The sequence below is a fragment of the Condylostylus longicornis genome, unplaced genomic scaffold (genome assembly GCF_029603195.1).
Source record: "Condylostylus longicornis isolate FDR11 unplaced genomic scaffold, ASM2960319v2 ptg000040l, whole genome shotgun sequence".
Taxonomy (NCBI): domain Eukaryota; kingdom Metazoa; phylum Arthropoda; class Insecta; order Diptera; family Dolichopodidae; genus Condylostylus; species Condylostylus longicornis.
Window position 1 is genome coordinate 5987298 of NW_026578009.1, and position 23976 is coordinate 6011273.

At 25.0% G+C, this 23976-nt stretch overlaps 1 protein-coding gene across 3 annotated transcripts in view; it reads right to left on the bottom strand.

Moving 5' to 3' along the window:
- The window catches only part of LOC129609854 (A disintegrin and metalloproteinase with thrombospondin motifs 9-like), a 217091-nt gene that overhangs the window by 24278 nt on the left and 168837 nt on the right, over window positions 1-23976 (bottom strand). For all 3 annotated transcript variants that reach the window (XM_055521990.1, XM_055521992.1, XM_055521991.1), the window contains exons 7-10: window positions 23447-23805; window positions 20663-20771; window positions 5182-5269; window positions 2344-2493 (exon numbers count right to left, since the gene is read on the bottom strand). In XM_055521990.1, coding sequence (XP_055377965.1) covers window positions 2344-2493; window positions 5182-5269; window positions 20663-20771; window positions 23447-23805 — 706 coding nt within the window. The remainder of the gene's footprint in view (window positions 1-2343; window positions 2494-5181; window positions 5270-20662; window positions 20772-23446; window positions 23806-23976) is intronic.

The window sequence follows — 23976 nt, forward strand, 5'->3', positions numbered from 1 at the left end:
CACTTGAAATTAATTTACAATTAAAAAATAATTGTTAAATTAAAAAAATGCATTTATGCCTGTATTTGGGGATGCAAAATATGTTGTATGATTCTAATTTAAACAACTTACAAGTTTGATTTTATACCTTACGAGTTTGATTGTTTTTCTCTGTTTACAATTCCAATACAATACTTGTATGAGACGGGAATTTTAATCAACTCGTTGGTTCGAAATTAATTATATTACAATTATAACTTTTATATGACACGTTCAATAAAGATATTTAAATAATGGGTATGAGAGCAGGAAATTTTAATTTTGTTAAATAATGGAATAAAAATAATAATAACCTTTTTGTCCAAAAATATTTTGGATCTTTTAATTTCAATCAATTTTATCAAAAATCTTTTGACAATAGATGACCAACCTTCAAATTTTCTATTTTTATAATTATTGTTTAGTAAAAGGTAGATAATACAATTGACAAAATAATGACATTTTAACTGAAGTTCGATTGTTAATTTGAACACAATTTTTTTGTTCTGTTCTCAAGTTTTATAAAGAATGACAAAATATTATTTATTTTATTCAAAATATTAACATTATTTTATTATTCAACTGATGTTCAAACAAATTATTTTTAAATAATATTTATTAAAATAATATTAAATTGAGGTGTGAATTATTACAAACGCTATGAGAATATTAATTTTTTTTTTATTTTTTTTTTGGTAAAATGGACAAAATTATTTTTTAATGAAATCATTAATATTGTTTTAATATAACAAAAAATAAAAAATTAAGAAAACGCACTAAGAAATATCGGAGCCATACAAAACTATGCGCTATTTGGATTATGAAGAATAATATGTAAGATGAGCTATAATAACTTTCAAAACTATCAAGTTTGAAATTCCGAATAACCTCAGATATTCATAGTAGCTATTTCTTTGAAAAAAATTTCTCAACGAATGACACAAATTTATAGTTTTAAGAATTTTTAAGTTGTTGAGCCGTTAAACGAACGCAAGAACGCAATTAGGTATTTATGCGAAATATGGCGCTATTTACTCGAAAGTTGCCTGATATTTGAGCAATATTACCCAACTATGATGGACATCCTCTATGAAAGATTACTATGAGAGCTTTAATATTCAAAATTCACAAATATGATAATATATTATACCGTTTAGTTCGAGAACTGTTTTTAATAATGACTCGTATAAAGTTTCCGGTTTCAAAAAAATTTCTTGAAAAGTTTTCGTTAATCATGTAACACGTTCATAAATTTAAATAGTATGATACCTCAATTCACGGGCAAGATTTGAGTTCTTTATCTTTTATATATTTTTTAATTTTTATAATTGTTTAATATTCTTATTTTTTAGCACTATGCCTGCTTAATATTAATATGTTTCTTTCGACAACATGTCAAAAGAAACACTTAATTAATACTCAATTAATACTAATATAGAAAATTATTTTACTAAAATCATTGGTCTTCAAAATAAATCTGGAATGTTTTAGTCCAATTTAACATTTTATTTCTTTAAAGGTATATCAGCTATTCATAAAAATTATGTACCCAGAAAATAGTAAATACATTCATTCATTTAATTCAATATCATGTAACATTTTTGCAGGCAATTTATTCTTCTTAGAACATTTGAAATTAAAATTACCCCTTATAAGGCTTTTACGTATAGAATTCAATTTTATGAGTCACACTGTCACGCATATTGTTTTTTTCGTATGCAACATCAAGTATGTAATTATGGACACACTTTGTCATTCCATACAATTAAATATTTTTTGTATTATTTAATGGAACTTTTGTCTCATAATTTGTCAGCCCATTGAAATTTACCTAATAAATTTTTATTGTATAAGAACCGATTAAATTTTTGTAATTCTTGTGTAAGCTTTTGCAATTTATAATTAAAAATTTAATGTAATTTCAATGTTCTTGTAATAAAAGAACCAATTTTTGTAATTTTAATTAATGAATCATTTGTTCTTTTATTTATAACGAACATGAGCAATAACACTGATTGATTTTGTTTTTTTTTGCTTGTAACTATCGTATAGTACACCGTCTTTATTCCCCCATTTATGAATGTAAAATATTGTTGGTAGTCAACAGGAAATAAGAAAACAAAAAAAAAATAAAAGGAATAATAAATTATTCAGTAAAACTGCATTCTTGTAGCTTGCATGTTGTGGCAATAAATTTGAATATTTAAAAAAAAAAAAAAAACACCTGAAAATTTTTTCCATTTTTCGAAAATTCATGTTAAGAGAAAAATAAAAAATTCAAAGTTAAAAAATATTTGAAAATACAAAAAAAAAATTTATACTCACATATGTCCTAGTTCATGTGCAATAGTAAATGCTGCATTCAATCCATTGTCTACAACAACTGAACATGAATTCTTTTTGCATGCTGTACCAAGTTCAGCTAAACCCAATGTATTGCATATCATTTCGGTATCATTTCGGCAAATTGTATGTCTAATATAAAATATTTCAAAAAATAAAAAAATTAGATTAAGAAAATTAATTTATTTTATTATTTATTAAATTGAAAAACATTAATTTTTGATTATAACAATTTAAATAGGTTTAAGCTTACATTTTTACTGACCGCATTGTATACAATAAGGTAGGTTACGTGATGGCACCAAATTTTGGATGTCAAGTTTTAGGTGGGAACGCACTTCTCCATAGTAGGGAAGCGTAAATAAACTACTCGTATTTTTAGAGAGGTGTCGGTCTGTCGGTCTGTCGGAACGTCGGTCTATGTGCACCTATCTTAACTTCGGCTGAACCGATTTTGATGAAATTTTATATTGGAGTTTATTTTGGATATAGCACGGATTGATCAACTATTGAGATATATCAGAACTCGGGAACTGGACCTTTTTACGGTCCAATTTTACATTTTTGGGTATATAAAGAGAAATAAACAAACAATTTCTTTGAACTTGAATATTTCAATGCAGGGTGTTAAAACAATGAATCTATAAATTTTTTGGAAAGATCAGGCCTAAAAGCTTGCTAATATCCTCAAAATTGAAAGGAAGTGTTCAAAATGCATTTTCACAATTTTCTGTAATACTTTCACTAAACTACGGAATATATATTGCGGTCGGTTACGTGCTGCTAACATCAGATTTTTTATATTATTTTCTATGTAAACACTTTATGAAATCTTACAAAATATTACTCGGAAATTTTGTGTATTTTGCATATAAAAAAATTACAAAATCAAAAAATTATTTAGCAATAAGATGTTTATTTTTTTCCTTTATTACAGCAGGAAATATATATACATAGTGATCTAAATATAGTTAGATAGCGTTCTTGTGGTTTGCTTATAATACGTCAAGGAACATGAAAAACTAACAATGCAATATTTCAGAATATGAAAAATCTGCATGAATTTTTAATATACACTGGAATTTATTAATTAATTTCGCAACCAAGTCGTGTAAAATATTTGAAAAATTCTATATTTGATTTCGATTTATTTGAATAATCAATAATTGAAATTTTAAATGGCTCATTTTTCCCTTTGAGGAAATTAAATAATAGTGTTAAAATAATAGTTGTTTTTTGTATACTTCTATAAATGTAGAATTTTTTCATTTGGGTACCAATTATTTTAAAATTTTTTGCATATATTAAGGCGATTATTGTATATATTTTAAGAAATATAAAATGACATGAAATTCTTGAAAAATTTACAAAAGAATAGCTACATAAGGCATCTACGAGTATGTCACTGTCTTTCACACAATTATCGCAATCGGAAGCACAATATCTTACATTTAGTACCTGAACATACAAAAATCAATATTATTGTGTGTTCTTCATAGAACCTATACAACAAAGCGTTTTTTACATGGGAAATTTCAAGATATAATTGCTGCGGTTGCAAGAGCGGTTGAGTAGCGGTCGCGGAGTATTTCCCTTCTTCTGCGAGCAAGAGCAACACACTCTCCCAGAAGGTGTGCTGGATTCTACTTACCTTCCCCTACAGAACATGAAAGTGTGTTCACTTTCTAGGCCTAACCTGCTGTGGTGCCCCCTAAATCTGTAGTGATCCGACAATATCTTAGCGAGAATTGTAAAACCTTTTTCTTGCCCATTTACAATTTTTAAAAATAAATATGTTTATTATATAAAATTTTAAGTGACATACAAGCTCGATTAACACAATTTGTAGAGTAGCACATTTTCTTTGAATAATTAAAAATACTTTTCCCCTCTTTCAGCAAAATATTTACTTTATTTTCATTTTTTCTCTTGGCAATATCGTTGCATACCTTTCAGGCGCGGCCAAATTTAAGTCATTTAATAGTGTTTACAAAATAAAACTTGTCTATGAGAAAAATTATGTTAAAAGTTTGAAATAGCTGCCATTTTGCAATCGTGACATTTGTTAATAAGCCATTCGATGTTAGGAGAAGGAAGTTCTTATATTTCTACATTTTTGTAATTGAAAAATTATTTGTGATTTCTACAACACAATAATTTGACAAAATCTACTAACAATTTCAGAACTTTGAGCGGATATTTCTTCAGGACGTTGTAATTTTGAGTCTTTAGAAGGTTATGAAAGAAGCAAAAATTTTTGCTACAGAAACAAGTTTCTTACAAAAACTGTTTGTCTAATTACATGTATATTTTTCTATCTTAATGGTTGTCGAAGATTTATAAAGAAACGGGGAAATGAATGGACGAACACAGTAAAACTAATAACCCCATTTTTTTCGAAAATTTCTTGAAAATGAGACAAAACGATTTTTGGAAACTTTATAAACCTAACTAACCTTAGCTTTATAAATCTAATTAGCAATTAATAATAACAGTTTTTGGAACATTTGATGCTTATAGAATTTACAATGCAAAAACAAAACAATTAAAACTCGAGCTGACATGAAAAATTTTTATCAGCTCACTAAAATGTTTCAATTTATTTTAACACCAAAAGGGTGTTAAAACAACACCCTTAAAACAGGTTTTTTTTTCTTTATTGCCATTGTAAATTATGATCAAATTAAATTAGTTTACAACAAATTCTTAACTATAGAATCTAAAATGAACTATTCTTAGGTTTTCTCACAAATACTCAACACAAACACATACAATTATTTAGATGTTTAACAAAAAAAAAATAAGACATGATTAACTTACCTTGTAATCAATACAGCTGTGTCGTAATGGAAGTTTCTTTTATCAATGTAACTGCAAAATCGTTTTAAGTAGTAGGGAGCACTTACGCCTGCAATTGCAAAACAAAAAAGAAAAAACCAAATATTTAATATTTTATTTTTATTACTTAATTTTGTTGTTGTAAGAAACATCATTAATGTAATCAAAATATTTACATATACATTTAATATGTGCATGTATATATACATTTATGTATATTTTAAAATCGATCATAAAAAAATTATTTCCTCAATTAAAAATTAGAAACTTATTGTATATTGTACAAGTTTTTATTCATATATTATAGATTTTGTAATTATATGCAACTATTATATGAAAAAGAGTCAAGTTTACTATATAGGTGGCGTATGTTGTTAAAACGCTCCTTATGTACCAATCAAAATAAAAGAAAAAGAAAGAAAAAAAATCTTAGAAACTAAAAGTAAATATTAAAATTTTTGATGGGAGCAGCTCGTTATTGGATTTTAATCGAAATGCTCGAATAGAATTTCACATAGCTAGTTTCTATTTTATGTATACTTATATATTTTTTTGTTCCTCAATTCAGTTATGATATACATACATTGATACATACACACTCACTTAAAAGTAAATTCATATATTATGTTTGATTTCAAAACATACGGTATAATGGAATTTGACTAAAATTGTACAAAAGAATTATAAATTGAAATATTCTTGCATATTCATAAATCACAAGAAGAAGTAAGAAAGAAAAAAAAATTTAAGTAAATAAAAAAATTAAAATTTAAATTTGTCTTTTTCATTTTTGTTTTTTCTCGACAAAAATCGTGCTGCACAGATTTTATGCTACATAACTGAGTTATCTCTTGCCACTATGAGAGTACGAACAAAAATTGTTTTCATTTCAAATCTTAAATTTGAAAGAAATGAAATCGACGATTCGAAACTTTTAATTTTCGTTTCTGTCAAAATTGAAACTAATGCCGTACAGGGAAAGAGAGAGAAAACTCATTTGTTTTCCCTTTGCACTACAATTTTTCTGTTTTTATCGTATTTTTTGCTTTCTATTAACAGTTACGCTATCTAGAATTATTTAAATTGAATAATTAAAATTGAACTAGCTTTAAAATTTAATATTAAAGAGAGAGAAAAATTAAGAAAAATGTCATACGAAGAGAGCTTAAACGAAAACCGTAATTACTTAATACCCATACGAATTGATCATTCTATATTATAAGAAAGCTACAGTAATATCAAGATGCATTTTATGAAATTAATGTATTCATCTCTAAAAACTCAAAACTTTCAATTTCTGCAGAGAATTTTAACATTTACTCAATTAATTGTGTTCCTGTTTTGTAAATTTTTTTTAATAAAATTAAATAAAATAATTTAACTTTACTATACTTTAAAATAAATTCAAAAAACTTATTAGCTTCTAATTCAACGGGGAAGGTATTATACAAAATATATAAGCGTCTTCGTCTATGAGATTTGTTAGTCTTACTTAAGCGGCAACGCTGCGAAATGAAAGGGACTACAATTTTCATATAAAATGTATGAAGATCGTAAAAAGTCGCTTGTATCAGTGCATTATGGTTTGTTCGGATTGTAAATATCTCTTCTAAATATTATTTGAAAATAATTATACGCTGCATAAATGAGCATAGGTACCATTTTTAACCCTATTGGATATAAGTAAATAAAAATTAGCATTTAAATATAAATTACTTAAGTAATTGCATATAAAATGCAAATATTATTTTGGGTATATAAAATTTTTAATCAAATTCTAAAAATATATTTGAACTCAAAATCGCATTTTGAGTAGATTAAAATATTTTTATATAATATGTTCGTATGTATGCATATAAATTGTAATATTTGACATTTTGGCTGGACATAATCAATTTGCTTTTTTGTTTGTTTACTTTTTTTTTCTTTTTGGATTTTATCGAAATGACACTTTAATAAGAGTTTATTTCTTTTATTTTTGTTTTGTTTGGAATTGATTACAAGGAATTATTGGACAAAGAAATATTTAATGCAAAAAACTGAATATTAATGGTGCCACAGTATGACAGCAAATCGAAGAAACGAGAGAAAAGATATACAATTCATTTTAATGAATGAATGAAACAAATGATATGTGACAGAAAAATTGTGTCAATTCCGTCTTATAATCTTTTGTACCATATTCAGTTTTTCTTCTTTGTATTGCCATTTGGTGTTAACCTTTAAATAAGAAAAGCCTATTAAATATTTTAAAGCAAAAATTTATTCCATCAATAAGTAATAAGTTTGTAATTAAATTTATGTAGAGAAAAAAAAAAATAATTGATTTTCATTTTATGAATGATTGAAGTTTTAGGTTTTATGATCCAAATTTGGTTATTCGTTCTATAATTAAACTGAGGTACGCACTTTATTTTCATTTTTTTTTTTCTTCAAAATTTTGTAAATTTTATGGGGGTTGTGTACTTATAAGGATTTTTATATTTTTAGCATGTATAAAATATTAGGAAATATTTTAATTAAAAAATTATAAGTTAGTGTTAAAAATTGAAGGGAAATGATGACAACAGACCGAAAAAATCTCTTATTGCATTTTTCCGGAAAATTACAAAAGCAAATTGCTTATATTAACTTCAATCTTACTATACGGACAGATGGACGAACGAACGAGAGAAATAAAAAGAGAGAATATTATATTTCTATAATATTCTCTCTATTATTTCTCACAAAATCTAAATAGTTTCGATACAATAAATTCTGTCAACGTAGACAAAGGGCTAGTTTCTTGATAAAAAACTAATTAATTTGAACAAATGGTTGTTCAAATTAGTCAGTTTTTTTTTTTATTCAAAATTTTGATAAAGCTGCTGTCTTAGAAGGTACGTTATGGTGCAGGTACCTAAGATTTTTAAGGTTATAGCAATTAATAAATGGTTTATTTCATCGGAACAAAATTTTTTTCCAACTCCCTTCTCTTCTAAGCCTACATCCTATCCCAATTTGTCTATTTCTTTTTAAAGTTCGGAATATTTCAATTTTAAATTTCTGATTTTTCTGAAATTGCAAGCTTTTTTAAATTTCTATAAAATTTCTATAAAAAACTAACGGTTAACGTGATTTTGTGAAACTTAATGTTTCTTTTAATTTTTGTTTTTTTTCCTCCAATAGGTATGCAATTTTATTTGAAGTATAATATTTTACTATTATTAACTATAATTAGATATGTGATATTCCTAGATTCCCTTGTTGGAAAATTGCTTCTTTTAAAAATCATTGGTTTGATTCAAATTTATTTATGTTAAATTTTAATTTTCAATTAATTATTATTACGGTAGTATTACGTGCTACGGACGTGTCAGATATCAAAACAATTAAGTCAAATTCTCTTAGGGGGCAACTTTGTATTATTTTCATAATAGGATTTGTAATATTTCAAATACAAAAAAAATTGTTCTGAGCTTTATGAAAATGTCATGTATGGCGCTAAATTAAATTCCTCTTAAGCTTTAATAACCTTTTATTATATACAATTACATTTATTGGTTAATCTGAAAATTTTAATTATAATTTTCTTTTCTTTAATAACAAGGGCAATTATTTCGAATTCAATATAATTATAATGGGAACATAATACATAAAGACCTCCTCTATTAACATATACAATAGAGTTAGTCTGAAAATTTTTTAATGTAATGACCCTTATACAATTTTATGCTATGGTTTTTATATAGTAACATAAGTTTTATATGAAGTTTTAATAAAAATGTAATGAACTTTTTATGTATTTCAGATCAAATAGAGGTCATTAAAATTTTTTTTTTAATTATAAAAACTAAGGTGCAGCGAAATGATCTGTAATACAAGATAAAATATTAAAATCATTATTATTATGGTTAAATAGAAGATAAATCGAAGGTTCAAGGTAATTTTACATTTTATAATGAAAGATTTTAACATTATAAGAACAACTTGGTTATTGGTATAAAATTGAATTTTATAATTTATATATTTTGAAATGATTTTAGTAATTAAATGCCTACATGTAATTTTTGTAATAAAAAATATGTATTTCAATTTAATTAAAATGCAATGTTTTTTATGAATTTGTAAGAAAATTATTTGAAAAAGTTTTATTTTGTGTGTTAATCTTAATTTTTAGCGTAATTTTAAAAATTTTGTTGGTACTTTTCGCACTTGTTATTGAACGGTCTTTCATACTGTTATATAAGGTCTATACCGTATTAGTAATTGAAATATCACCTTTAATATTTACATAAATGGTGCCTAAAGTACTTCTTTGGTAATTTCCATGTTAGTGCATAAAAAAATAATTAAAGAGTATATACACACATGTATTAAGTATTTAAATTAAATTGTAAAGTTTTTAGTGATAACATTTAAATATGTTAATGTTATGTTAAAGTTTAATTACATTAATTATTTAATTGACAAAAGATTTGAGTGGGTATTTGTCTCTATAATTATTCTTTAAAATTAATATTGTAATTTAATTAAAAAAAAAAAATAAAATTATTAATTGAGTATCACCATTATTGAGAATATTTTAAGATATTAAATTTAATTTATTGAAATAAATGAATATGGTAATTAAAGTTTTTAAATTCTCCGAAGAAGTTTCTCTAACAAATTTAATTGATTTTGGATTTTGATCTTAAAACTTGATTAAAAATTATTTCAAGCCTAATAAGTAGAGTAATTAAGTAAGAGGCGCTTAAAAGACATGATCCGAAATAAAACAGCTAGCGCAAAACAGGGTCAGATGGCGAAGCTTTGTAGATGCCGTGTAGATTCTCAAGGGGAGTAGAAAAGGAAAAAAAAATTAGTAGTAATTTTTGAAAATTTAAAGAATTTATTTCCATATATGTAAAGTAAGCATTTGCAATGAGCGCTAGTTTTTAATTCCAGGCTTTGAATTTTATGACTAATCTTGTATTCAGTATGAAAAAGTAATTTATTACGCTCAAAGCACAATGTGCAATGTTTGTTGTATATTGTTTATTGCTTTGCATGCGGAGATAGGATGAGAGGGGGGGAGGCGCACTTTTTACAAGCGGCGTAGGGTGGCGTACAAATCAGAACCAGATCAAATATTGGTAATGATGATATTGATTATTGATTGGTAATGACTACAATGGTTTAGGACTTTTAGAAAATCCAAAATTGGAAAAAATTTTGAAAAGCCTTAAAAATTTCGGCAACAATTTTGTTTTCTTATCCCAATAATATTACAATAATTACGGGGAGTAGGAAATTAAGTCATGTCTTGTCTTAAAGGGCGCAATGAGATTATTTACAAAAAATTTTGCTTGCAAAACAACTCTACCACATTTTCTTATAATCTTTGTATTTCGAAAAGCGTTGAGTTTTGACACTTACTTCTGAACAAAAGTATTATTGATTTTCTATACGATAATGAAATATAACAGTTTTAATTAAACTCAATTGAACGCCAATTCCTATTCATATGGTCATCTTGGCAACATTGGACGTATATGATTTTTGTGATTATATATATGTTAATTGATATAAATATGCTGGTCTATTGTGATTGATATCAATTGCACTTGGGTGAGTGCATGATAATATATATGAATAATATTACTTCTTAAGTGTTAATTTGCTTTATTGAAAGTAATAAAACTCTTAATGAACGTATTTATACAATTTGTATGTGTATATAGAAATGATTATTAATGATTATTAGTAATTGTATGAATCTGCTTATTTGTTCTTAAATCGTACAATAATTTTAAAGTTTCTAATTCTACATATTCTTATGATTGGATTCACTGCATGAATATGGTAGATATGCGAAAATTAAATACATTTGTGAAAATCAAACACCTTGGGATAATTTCATGTATATATGTATATGGATTTAATAGAGCTATTTGTTTTAATTTAGTTTTCCATGTGTTTTAAATTTTAGCGACATCCAAATTAATTCTGTAAACTTATTGTGAGATTAAAATTTATTGCAGAATTCTTAAAGGTTAAAATTTTTTTTAATATGCATAAGAATTATTGCAAATACAATTACGAGTACCATTATTTTTCATTTTTAGGATTAGAGTAAAATTTTCGAAATGATTTATTATTTCGATTTGATTTAAATTCCTTAGAATTTAATTGAAATTTTTATAATAAATATGCAAATTTATCTGAAGAATTTATTTTAAATTGTACAATAATTAAATTTTTTAATCTCTTTAATTTCATAAAGCATTGAAAACATTCAAATAAACCCCAAATTAATTAATATAATTTTGAAATGCAAGTGAAATCAAGTTTGTTATCAAGTATTTTTTATATAGGCTTGTTGCATATTTAATTTTTATATTCAATTTAAGGTCGGATAAATTTAAAAAACATTTACCCAGTTTCTTTTTCATAAATTTTTGTTTGAATTTGTTTTCTTTTTAAACAATATAAATTTAAGATTTTCAAGATTATTTGAGTAAATCGTTTTTTTTTATGGACCCATTACAATGATATGGATACTATATGTTCATATGTAAGCATGACACTATGAATTAGGAAAATTTTCATAAAATTTAATTTTATTTAATGAACTAATTAAAATGGTTTAATCCAAAGAATTAAGTGAAATTTTTGTAATTATAATTAAAGTATTTGTTGCAAGACCAAATATATATTCACCATATATATATTTATATGGTGAATATTTTTGAATATTAGCAAATTACAGTTGAAGTAACAATTTTTGAGTTTTTGTCATTTTTTTTATTTTTCAAAATTTTAGAAGTTGTTTTGTTCATTAATATTTATACCCGTACGAACGTATGTTCGGAGGTTATACTAAATTTGCCTTATTGTTTCTAACCCTAAGAAATAATGTTTTGAGATATAGACTCAAGTACATATTTTTGATCAGAGTCGAATTTTGAATCGATTTTGCTTTGTCTGCCCGTTTGTTCGTCTGTTCGTTTGTCCGTCCATCCGTCCATCCCAACGATAACTAAAACACTAGATAAGCTAAGTTCATAAAACTTAGTTATTTAAATAATTTTCATAAATTATTTATTATAGTTAATAGCAGAACCCTATTTAAATTGAATATGATCGGGTAGCTGCTATACAAATTCAAAATTTATTTGTCCATATCTAAGAAATTATAGAAGCTATAGTACTGAATTTTCATTATCTTCATTTCAATTTTTCATAAAAGTCATTGAAATTGTTTGACTCTTTCTGCCATACTGTTTTAAAAGTTATTTGGCTATACTCGTATCATAAAAATTGTTCAACCTACAGTATTGAAATTTTTGAAAATTTTAGTACTCAATGAGAACTCAATAAAAGTTATTGAGTTCTCATTGACACTTGTGATAGATGCTATGCAACTCCAAAATTTATTTGGCATTAATTCAGAAATTATTAAAGCTATCGAGCTTGATCGCAACTATTTCCTAGCAGGATATAAGATTATTTTCTAAAAACAAAATTCAATTAAATCTCAGGGGGTAAAATATTGCATACTTTATTAAAAAATAATTAATAACCATTAATATAGTGAAAAATAATTAATACAAAAGAAATTTGTCAATTTTTAATAAAATAATTTCATGTGCACCTTCTTTTCTCATTTCTGTAAGAAAAATTAGTTTAGAATTCGTTTAGAATTAATTATTTTATATTTTTGAACCTTAATAGATAGCAACTACCGAAACAAAATAAGCTACCTTTCATTGTACAACGTACATTTTCTTTTGATCTGCACTGTATCGTTTATTTATTATTGTTCCAATTAAAATTGAATTAGTGTGCTTGTCCGCTTGTCCGATCAAATTTAATTTCTTCAAAAATTTTAACAATTTTATATAAAATTTATTACAAATTTCCGTTTACATAATATTTAAGAAAATTAAAAATTGTTTTGTCATTTTTGATTTGATGAATTGTTTCCTATATTTTACATAAGCTCAATATTTTCAGATTGAAATTAAATAAGTAAACGGAGGTTATTAGTTTTTTTTGTTCAGATAATCTAAATACAAGTGTTTTACAACTAAAATTACATAATTTTAAATTTTAATTTAGAAACCATAGTTTTTTTTAGTAAAGAAAAAATCATCATTTTTTTTTTCTTTTTTAGATTTTATCTCTTTAATTGGCAACAAAACTTTTGCTGGTAGATTAAGAAATCTGTATATATACACCCAATATAATATTTGATTACAGATCTGAAGATGAATGCATTTTTTTTTTAATGTAAAATATTAACGATCCTATATATGAAGAGTGTGTTGGTTATGAGGGCAGCTCATGTAAACTTAACGATTAACATGAGTGCTATAACAATTATGCATTAAAGCAAAATATTTTATATTTAATTTTTCTTTTTGTAAGTAAGTGAGTATGTAGGTAGTTTTAATTATTGAATGTGGGCTTTTATTTAAAAAAAAATGTAAAATATTTTTTTTTACTATATGTTTTAATTTATTTTTCTATTACTTTTAAAAAATTAAATTTTTTATTGTGAAATGCAATACAGTATTTTGTTCGTATATGAGAGGAGTACGCCTAATGAATGCGTTTTTTGCTTATGTAATGAAGATGATTGTTGTTTTTATAGAGGAAACAATAAAGGATAACAATTATACAATTTTGTAACAATTGCTAATTGTACAATTCCTACAATGCAATTAAAATAGTTTGTTTGCTTATTCGCTGTAAATATACGAAAATTTGATTTAAGTTCGTTTTGTGATTTTTTAATAAATTTTAGTTTAATGTTTTTTTTGTTAAAAAGGGACTAGTGTTTTCATTCATGACTCAGGCACTAATACTTACACTCGCGAGCATAAGTTATAGAAAAATTTAAGCAAACATATACACAAACTATTTTGAATGGGGGACAGATTTTTTAAAACTTCTTCATAGACTTTAATATTTCTGTGCCGCTTATTTAAAATTAGATTTTCTTGCATTTCTATATACTAATTTTGTTGAGTACGAGTACATGATAGTCGGAGATATGCAAAGATGCAATTTGAAAATAGTGGTCCTTATGGGCTTATGTTGAAACTTCAATTCTCGTGATTTATTTAAAAAAAAATTTAAGCGTATCTCAGTGGAAAATCTAGAAATGATTGTTTAACTTTGCTTAATTATTACTGAATTCCTTTCAGATAATTTCTAAAGCGTATATATAGCCAATTATCCTTAAGAAATTTATATAGGAACGTATAATATTCAATATAATTTTTATAGTGACCTGACCGGGGTTTGAATTCGAGACCCTTCGGTTAAAGGGCCGGTGCCATAACCACTGCACCATCAGGTTATTTTGTAAGCCCAGTAAATTTAATAAATTATTTCAAGAACAAACGTACCAACTGTTTAATTATTTTTCTAGTTAATATTCTTGACTTGTCGTTCGATGTAAGAGTTAAATTAAACAGTTAAGTGTAAATGTACAAATATTCTAAGAATTTTTAATTTTTATTTAAAATCAATAATATGTAGAAAAGAAAAAACAAACAATTTCTAGGTGTCCTATAAATTTATTTAATAAATACAATACCAAGTATTATTTTTTTCCTGTCCCACCATATACAGCCAAGCATAACAAAATGTAGTTTAAACAAGTTTCATAGTTTTTAATAAACAAACTGCTTCTCATATCGTTATGGGTTCAAAGGAAGAAATATTTGTAATTTTTATTGTACAACATGACTAAGTAATTTTCGTTCTTTTATTTTCTATACCATGTTATTCCTAATCTGTTACAGCAACATTTGTTATTTTTAATGCTTTTAAAACTAACAACAATTAATTTATGCAAACATAACATGTAATATTGCGAGTGTATAAATTTTAAAATTCAATGTAGAAAGTTAATATAATAATGTTGGTAGAATTAAAAATATAAAGATCACCACATCATTACGAAAAACTTTCATTTTCGAATATTTTTCTATTTAGGTGTGTGCAGAGCGAGCGTTCACATTTAACAAGAAAAAAGGAAAAAAAAAAGGTAAATACAGAAATCCATTAAGATTTTAGTTGATTAGCTCTTAAAACAAAAGCAAATGAAAAACAGTATGATACCCGTGTAAAAATAAGAACCTAAAAATGTCAACCCACTTATTTATTTTATACACAATCACATCTCTCTTCTATAATGATAGACTTTGAATCAATCATTAATAAAAGAAAGTCAATCAATAAAGAAGAATCAAATAAGAAGAAAAGGACCACACCTTTTAAAATAAATTTGTTCTCTCATTTTTTCCCGTTTTAAACTTCTTATAAGAAAAGACCAGAAAAAAATCAACAATTTATTTTTACCTACTACTTAATTTCCATAATAACAGTTATAAGTTTTATTGACAGAGAATACAAATTTCTGTCACTGTCATTTTAAATATCTCCTGGGAAAAACAAGGAAAAGTTCAAAGAACACTATTTTTGTAACCTGTATTGCGGATTTTTTTTTTTTGTAAAATGATAAATTATACTTTTTAAATTTGCATAAAGTTAATCTTAAAAAAATTTAAAAAATTTCATTTGCGTGGGGAATTTATACTAATCCTTTAGTTTTCGAATTATGAGTAATAGGTGTGTTTTATTTTATTAATCTATATGTATGCATGTGTAATCTAGAGGCAGAAGAAACAATAAAATACTATGATAGCTTTATAAAGAAACTGTTTTAAGACAATATGCGTTTAACAATGACCTGCCGTAGCTGGTAGAATTCCTATATGAATTTTATTTTGACAATACGATTACTTTTTATTTATAATTATTAAAATGGTCAAATGGTTTTAGTACAAATACAAGTGATATAGAGGTGACAAATAGAAGTAATAAAGGTCATCGTACCATGCCTCATGTTGTTACACCATGCCTCAGAAAGGGATAAAACTATAGGAATTTCTAGAATGATTAAGTACTGGATTTTTATAAGGAAGAAAAGCGTATGTTTTCCTAGTCATTTTGCGAAGACTGCTTATATTACTTAAATAAACATTCAACAAATTTTAATATTAGTCTTGAATCAATATTAAACGTACATATTTCAATTGTAATGAAAATCTACTAAAATTTCGTAATATAGAGCAATATTCATTTATTCTTACATTTATTAAGAAATACTGTGCCATCATGGACTATATACGAGATACGACCATGTTTTGTGGGGTACCAAAAGCTACCAATTTACAGTTTTATCGTTCATCTTGCAAATTTAATTGCTTTTACTCTAGCTCCAGCAACTAAGATCATTGTAAAACATACTGCAAGTATTCCAATTTTTTTTTTAAGAATTTTTTAATTGTTATGACAGTGAAGATTGTGATGACAGTAAATTAAAAACAAAACTCTTGCATTTCTGCGTATTTTAAACTGTTACAAAATAACATGCTGCTTTTCGGATATTTACATCAAAAATTATGCTCAAAATTTTCTCAGCTTGTAATTAATTTTAAGTATGACTTTTTTTCAAATGTCATTAAAAATTTTTCACATTTTTATTTTTTTTATATTTTCAAAAACTAGTATATATAAATATGTAGAAATATTTAAAATTGAATACGATATCAAATAATAAAATCTTTAATTTATACAGGTGGTTCGGAAATAAATTTAAACAAGTAAAAAAAATGTCATAATAAAAAATTAAGAAATTTAAATTAAACATATATATGTACATATGTATGTATGTACCTATTGCAAATACAATGTATGTACGCGAGTTTGAATTTCTACCGCATATACCCCCGTATATAAAACATTATGTGGGTATAAATGTTTTGACGTCGGAATACATATCTACTTCTCAAAAAATTCATAATATTATTAATTCCAATATGTATAGCTAAAATACAGCGATACTATGTAGATTTGTTGCACTAATGACTTAACTTGCATTAAATAACCTAATATTTAGTTAAAAATCGATTAAAAATTAAGATAACGAAAATTGTTCGCGCTTTAAAACGTGAGCGAAAATTTATTTTTTAAAATGCAAAAAACAATAAAATACTAAAATACAAAATTATAGTAAAAGAATTTTTTACATACATTTTTACCGACTGCGTTACATACAATAAGGCTGGTTATGTGATGGCACTAAATTTTACTTCTTTGCAGAACAGCTCTTTGAAGTTGTAGATCTATTTTTGTAATATATCAAGCCATGGGAATTGGACTTTACATTTTTAATAATTTTTAAGAAATTATTCAGCTGACTTGATATCTTATACAACTATAAAAAACTACATAACTTCTGGAGTATCAGAACTTGGAACTTAAACTTTTATCAGGGGTCGATTTTACATTTTTTACAATACTAAAGGAACTAAAATATTTACAATAACTAACGGAATTTCTTGAGAATATTTCCGTTCTGTTTGGTATCGGAATTAACTGACGAACTTTTTAGGTAATTCGGTTAGCATAAAATGTACCTGTACTAAGAGCCAAAATTTCGTTTTTCTAGGTTTGCTAACTATTACCCATAAGGTATGTTTAAAAGTTTACTAGCATACTTAAAATTTGAAAGAAACGTTTTGAAAGGATTTTCATAATCTTATGCAACTAGATTTTGCTAAACTAGATAATATAGATTGCGGTCGGTTATGTGGTGACCGTATCAGAATTTTTTTTTTTTTATTTACATTTTAGATCAAATTCAAAATATTTTTATGTTAAAATGCAAAAATACGTAAGCTCAAATTTATGCATGCATAGAATAAGCTTGTAAAGTATTAAATAAAAATTTTAGGGTTAAAAAATTCAAATAAATTTTCAGAAGTATGAAAAATTTGAATTTTTTTTTGTGGTTGTTGTGGTCTTAAAAAAGATTGATTAATTCTGATGCTTGGCTAAAAACAACTGTCGAAAATTAAATCGATTTATCGCATTTTTATATCAAATTTGTCATGTCATGTTCAAAAATGTAACAAAAAAAAAAATTAAAAAAAAAATATCCAAATCAATTTAAACTTTTTAACATTACATTTAAATTAATTGAAAAAATGCTTTTTTGCTATTTTAGAATACAAAATTAACTATGAAAACTCAGAAATTAATTCTCAAGGGAGATTTAGTTTGGCTTTTCTATTTTTCTATTTGTTTTTTTTTTTTTTTAATTTGAATTATTTGACATTTAACATTTTATTTTAAAAATTTATTTTAATAAAGATTGGCTAAAATCTACATAAATTATTTTTTTCATTACATACAAAAAAAAAAAAAATAAAAGAAAAAAAACATTATTGATTTGCTAAAATAAAATTTTAAAGTTTAACCCTAATACAAAAATATTTGTGTTCCACTAGTGAGTTAATGATCAGAATAAGCGATCAGTAAGCTTAGAGAACAAAATTGCTTGCTGATGACTTAAAATTTACTTTCATTACAAAAGTCGTAATCAAACGACTTATTAATCGGCCTATTTACCCTTGCATGCACAGTCTTTATTTTATGCTTCTCAAATCCTACCTCCTGTAAAATTAAATTTTGTTTGTAGATGGGAGGGTATGAGAAGCACAACATAAAGTTTATGCTGCAAATCTACTATTCAATATTGACACGACCATATTTCCAGATCAGGTGATAAAATATAAATGTTTTAGAACATCTTGAAATGTCAATTATTTTTACTGTTCTTAAATTTAATTTAAATTACTTACATAAATATAATAAACGTAATATTATAAAAAATGCCATTAATTATGTTGCACGAAGAAGAATAAAAACGAAAATAAGTCATGAAATTTAATAATAAATGAAAATTTGACATTAAATTTTAACAAGGTTTTTTTTTTAACTCTTTATTTTTCTGTTTATTGATAGATGTCGTTTTCGAGTGTTAAATCATTTTTCTTAACTGGTTAAAAAGCTCTGGCGTTTCTAATCTTTGAAATAATATGGCAGTTAAATGAAAAATAAAATCTAATAATTCACATGAGATTTATCAAAAATGGAGTTATTTGTTTTTATTTATGAATTGTGTATTGAAAATACTGTTTCTAACATGGGAACAATTTCAAATTTTGGTCAATTAAAATGGGAAATAGGTATGACGGATCGTATTATAAATTTTGTATGGGAACTTTATGCTTTGTGCTTAAGTTATGGTAATTTTAATTATTATGTATGTATGTAGTTCTTACAAATCAGAAGCGAAAACGAGAAATGCAAAATTGCTTCTAAAATTTTGTAACCAAATGACTCCAATTTTCGATAATTTTAGTCAATGGTGGCAAATGAGGGCAAATTGTCAATTATAAAAAAAAAATAAAGTGATCGTTTTGAAAATTTCTAATATATAGGAATTTTAAAAATGGTCACTTATGTAGGAAATATATGATAATTTCCTCTATATAATTGCAAATTAGTCTTCGATACAAGTTTTCGTATAACATATTTTTTGGTTTTTCAATGATAATTTCAGCAGTGGAAAAAAACCTTAGAATTCTAATTTTGAATCTTCATTTTCGGTGTCGCAGCTCTATTTGTAACAGTGTTGTCTATTAAGAATGCATTCAATAGTAAGAATAAGATTTTCTATAATTATCAAAGTATAATGTATGAATGCTAGAGTTAATTTAATGTTTGGACTAATATTCCTTAAAAAGAAGCTAAAAAATTAAGTACTGTATAGGTTTATGATGTAAGTTATTGTATTACTGAATAAGTACACTAAATAAATAGCAATACGTTGCATACCTTTGTAAAATTAATGTCTATAACGTGTAATTTCAATTTTATATGAATAAGAGCTATAATCTTAGGTGATACCTTAGAGCAAGCATGAATAAATAAATTTGTTCCAATACATAAACTGTTTTATTAATTTATTCTTTTATAATTAATTTTATTCTTGCATATTATAATGCCTTTTTGCCTATATTTCATGTTTGCTAGTAGAAGATCTACACAAAATTGTTACTACATATACAAATAAATATACAACCGTATATGCCTCATTATATATATATATATATACATATAGCTAATATTGTTCTTGTGCCAGAAAAAATTCGCGCAAGTTACATTTATTTGATCTTACCTTGAACTTTTATTGTAAAATTTTATATTGGCTTGGCAATTCATTCTTATGACTTTTTAATTATTTTTATAAGTACTTATAAATTACATTTAATTTTAAAATCAATTTTTCCCAATTAAAAAAACATTTTATAAATCTATATAGTACAATTAGTTTTTTCACTTAAATACACTTGATGTTTTGTAATTTGAAAACATGTTTTTCTAATTTGGAACAAAAGTTAAAATCAATTTACGAATAAAGTTTTTGTTGCCAAAAATATGATAACTTTCATAAATCTAATTGAAAATTTCTAAATGAATTTTAAAAATTAATAAATCTAAAAATTAAATAATTATTTTACATAAATTTTAAATAAAAATAAATTCGAATTAAAAAAAATATTAAGGAACTTACCATGCCCTCGGTATTTTTGTATTTCAATGTCATCTTTAATTAAAAGAATTTCAGATACAACAACATTAATAGCGTTTCCAATACTAGCATCACTAAATATACTTGATACCTATAAGTATGTAATTAATTAAATATATTAGAATTGTGGACTATTAATTTAAAAACTTGTTCTTATTATACTTATTATAGGTTAAATTTGATTTGTGTGGATACCAGGAGATTTTTAAATTTTTGGCTTGAAATTCTGGCAAAGATTTTCTGATTTAAATAAAAGTATCAGTTGAGATTTTGTTCACTTAATATGCAAAATATATGCTTATTATTATGCTAATGTGTGAATGCTATAACAATAAAAAGATGATATACGTAATATAAGAAGTTCATAGTATTTTTAATTTATATTGAGATCGAACATTACTCCCAAACTCATCGTATTAGAAGCAGTTTAAGAAGTTTAAATTTTTTATTGAAAAGTACATTGGAGCACTATGAATATGGCAACCAAACTTTTAATAAATTTTTCATTAAGTACAGGTTTCAAAATATTTCATATAATTTCGCTGGAAACTTTAACAGTTCTTGCTTTTAAAATAGTATTGCTTTTCTAAACTTTTTACTGCTTTAATAGTATTTTTAGCTATGTATAGTTATGTATGTAGTGTAATTATTATGAACAACATTTTCTAAAACGTTAATATTTTTGAGCACCGCTTAGGTTTCCTTTTATGATAATTTTTGCTAGCTGCAAGTTTAAATGCAATTAAAGATTACATAAACATTTTTTTCCGACCGTATTGCATATAATAAAATTTTGGATGTCGAGTTTTCGGTTAGAATTTCTCCATATAGTTATGCTAGTAAATAAACTATTTTTAGAGAGATGTCAGCGCTGTCAGCTGAAGCGATTTTGATAAAATTTTGTATGTAAGCGTATTTTGACTATGGCACGGATTGATAAACTTTTGGGATATATCAGATTTGAGGAACTGGAGACCTTTTTGGCCGATTTTATATTTTTGTGTATATAAAGAGAAATGATTAACCAATTTTTAAAGTCGGGGTAGGATGTTAAAAAAATGAATCTATAAATTTTTTGGAAAGATCCGGGCTCGGAAACCGAACTGGGGGCCGATTTTACATATTTTACCATATGAAATTTGATATTTAAGTTCTGATAGTTACTTAAACTAACTAGTGAACTTTTCAGGAAATTCGGGTAACGTAAAGCGAAATCTTACTAAGAACCAAATTCCAACTTTTCTAAGTATGTTAACGAAAAGACTGCTAACTTCCTTAAAATTCAAAGGAAATGTTCAAAAGGCATTTTTATAATCTTCTGTAACACTTTCTCTGAACTAGGCCATATACATTGTGATCAGTTATGTGCTGATTACATCAGATTTTTTTTTCATTCCAAATTCATGGAATTTAAATTTTCAGTGACTAAGTAGTTTTTATTAAAAACAAGGTAATTGCAATTGCAAATCGCTTTCCTAAAATTTTGTTCTCAAGCACTAACTTCGGTACTTTTAAGTTTGGAATAATTGTAATAAATTTTTTTATCAATAAAATCAGTTTTTCTGCATTTTTCGTAAATTAATCAGGAATTTTATTTTACATGCATCTATATAAAATATTTGAAGAGATATATGCGAAGCTATCAATTCAATCTCACATGAAATTTTATTTATAAGAAAATCTTAATAGATTTTAAGCTTATTTTTGATTAAGTGGTAAAAATTTTTTTTACAATTTTACATTTTAAAATTACAATAAGAAAAAACACAAAAAAATTTTTAAAAATCTCGTTTTCAATTGAAATTCTGCAAACATTTTTATTGCATGTTAATATTAAAATCACCACACATTACATAACTATGACCGGCATTTTAAATGTAAATAAGTATACGAGTACGTTACAAGAAAATGACCTTGAGTTTAAAAAAAATCTATAAATAGCTAGATAAAGTTTCAAATTTATTAATTAAAATGATTTTCATTTTGATATTGGCTTGAAAAATTATTTCCAAAAAGGCGACGTCTGTTTAAATATAGGGTTTTCATTTTGAGTGTTAAACGCTTAACTTACACATTTTATTATGGAATTGAAGACCTTATTAAATTAATTATTCGATTAAAGATTTGGTTTTCCTCACCAAGTTCTTGTAAGTTAAAAATATTTATCTAAAATTTATAAAAGGTTCCTAAAATTAAATTCTTTTTGAATTCTTTAATTTGTGGTAGATTGAATTTCACGCAATAATTTGACATTTAAGCCGAACATTCTTTCCTAGTACAGATTCTGTCGAAATAACTTGTGGTGGAATTTTTTAGACATTCGTATGTGATTTACGGTTTGAACACTGGTTTAATTTCTAGTGATTTTCTAGTTAAATCGCGTCTAGCATTGTATATACCATAGTTTTATAGTTTCAACGGTATGCAAGTACTTAAGCTACAATCTTAGAAATCAGCTTTTATGTGTATTTAAACTAAATTCTAGTACGTACCAAAAGACTTAATAAATATTTTTCTATTGCATATTTTTATACATGCATACAAACATAAACAAAATTTAACCTCTTCTATACATTATTTAACAACAATTTTAATCTATCAATTATATTTCCATTTTGTTAACTAATGGCAAACAATAAAAAAAAAAAAAACAAACCAAAAAAAAAACCTCAACAAAATTATTTACGAAAAATTCCAAAAGAATTTGTAAAATAAAGACTAAAATGTTAAAAAATGAAAACAAATACAAAAATTCCAAATACTTACAACACCCATTAATGTCAATACATAATTTTTTATCTTATGTTCACCATGAAAATCGATAGTTGCACGATCAACTGCAACCAATACTTCCAATGTATATTGATTCTCAAATGTATTACGTTTTCGACGTCTTCGAATTATGTTCTCAGCAATTGGATTATCTTTTTGGTTAAGAGGAAAATGTTGTTGTGGTTGATGTTGCTGGTGGTCATAATATTGATCATCATTTTGATTTTGATTATGATGATGATGATTACGATGATGTTGATGATGATTGTTATAATTATGATTGTTATTTGTTTCTTCAATAACTTCATCTTTACCATTTGAATTACCAACAAAATCAATGGTTCTTTCATCGTCTGGAGAAAAAAAAAATAAAAAATAAAGGATAAATGTAAAATAGTAAAAAATTAAATAAATAGTAAAAAAAAAAAAAAAATTTATGGTTAAAAGTTACTAGGCCAATTCGATTCGAAATCATTTTCATTAAGTACACATTCATTTTGAAAGCAAGTGTTAAAGCATTTATT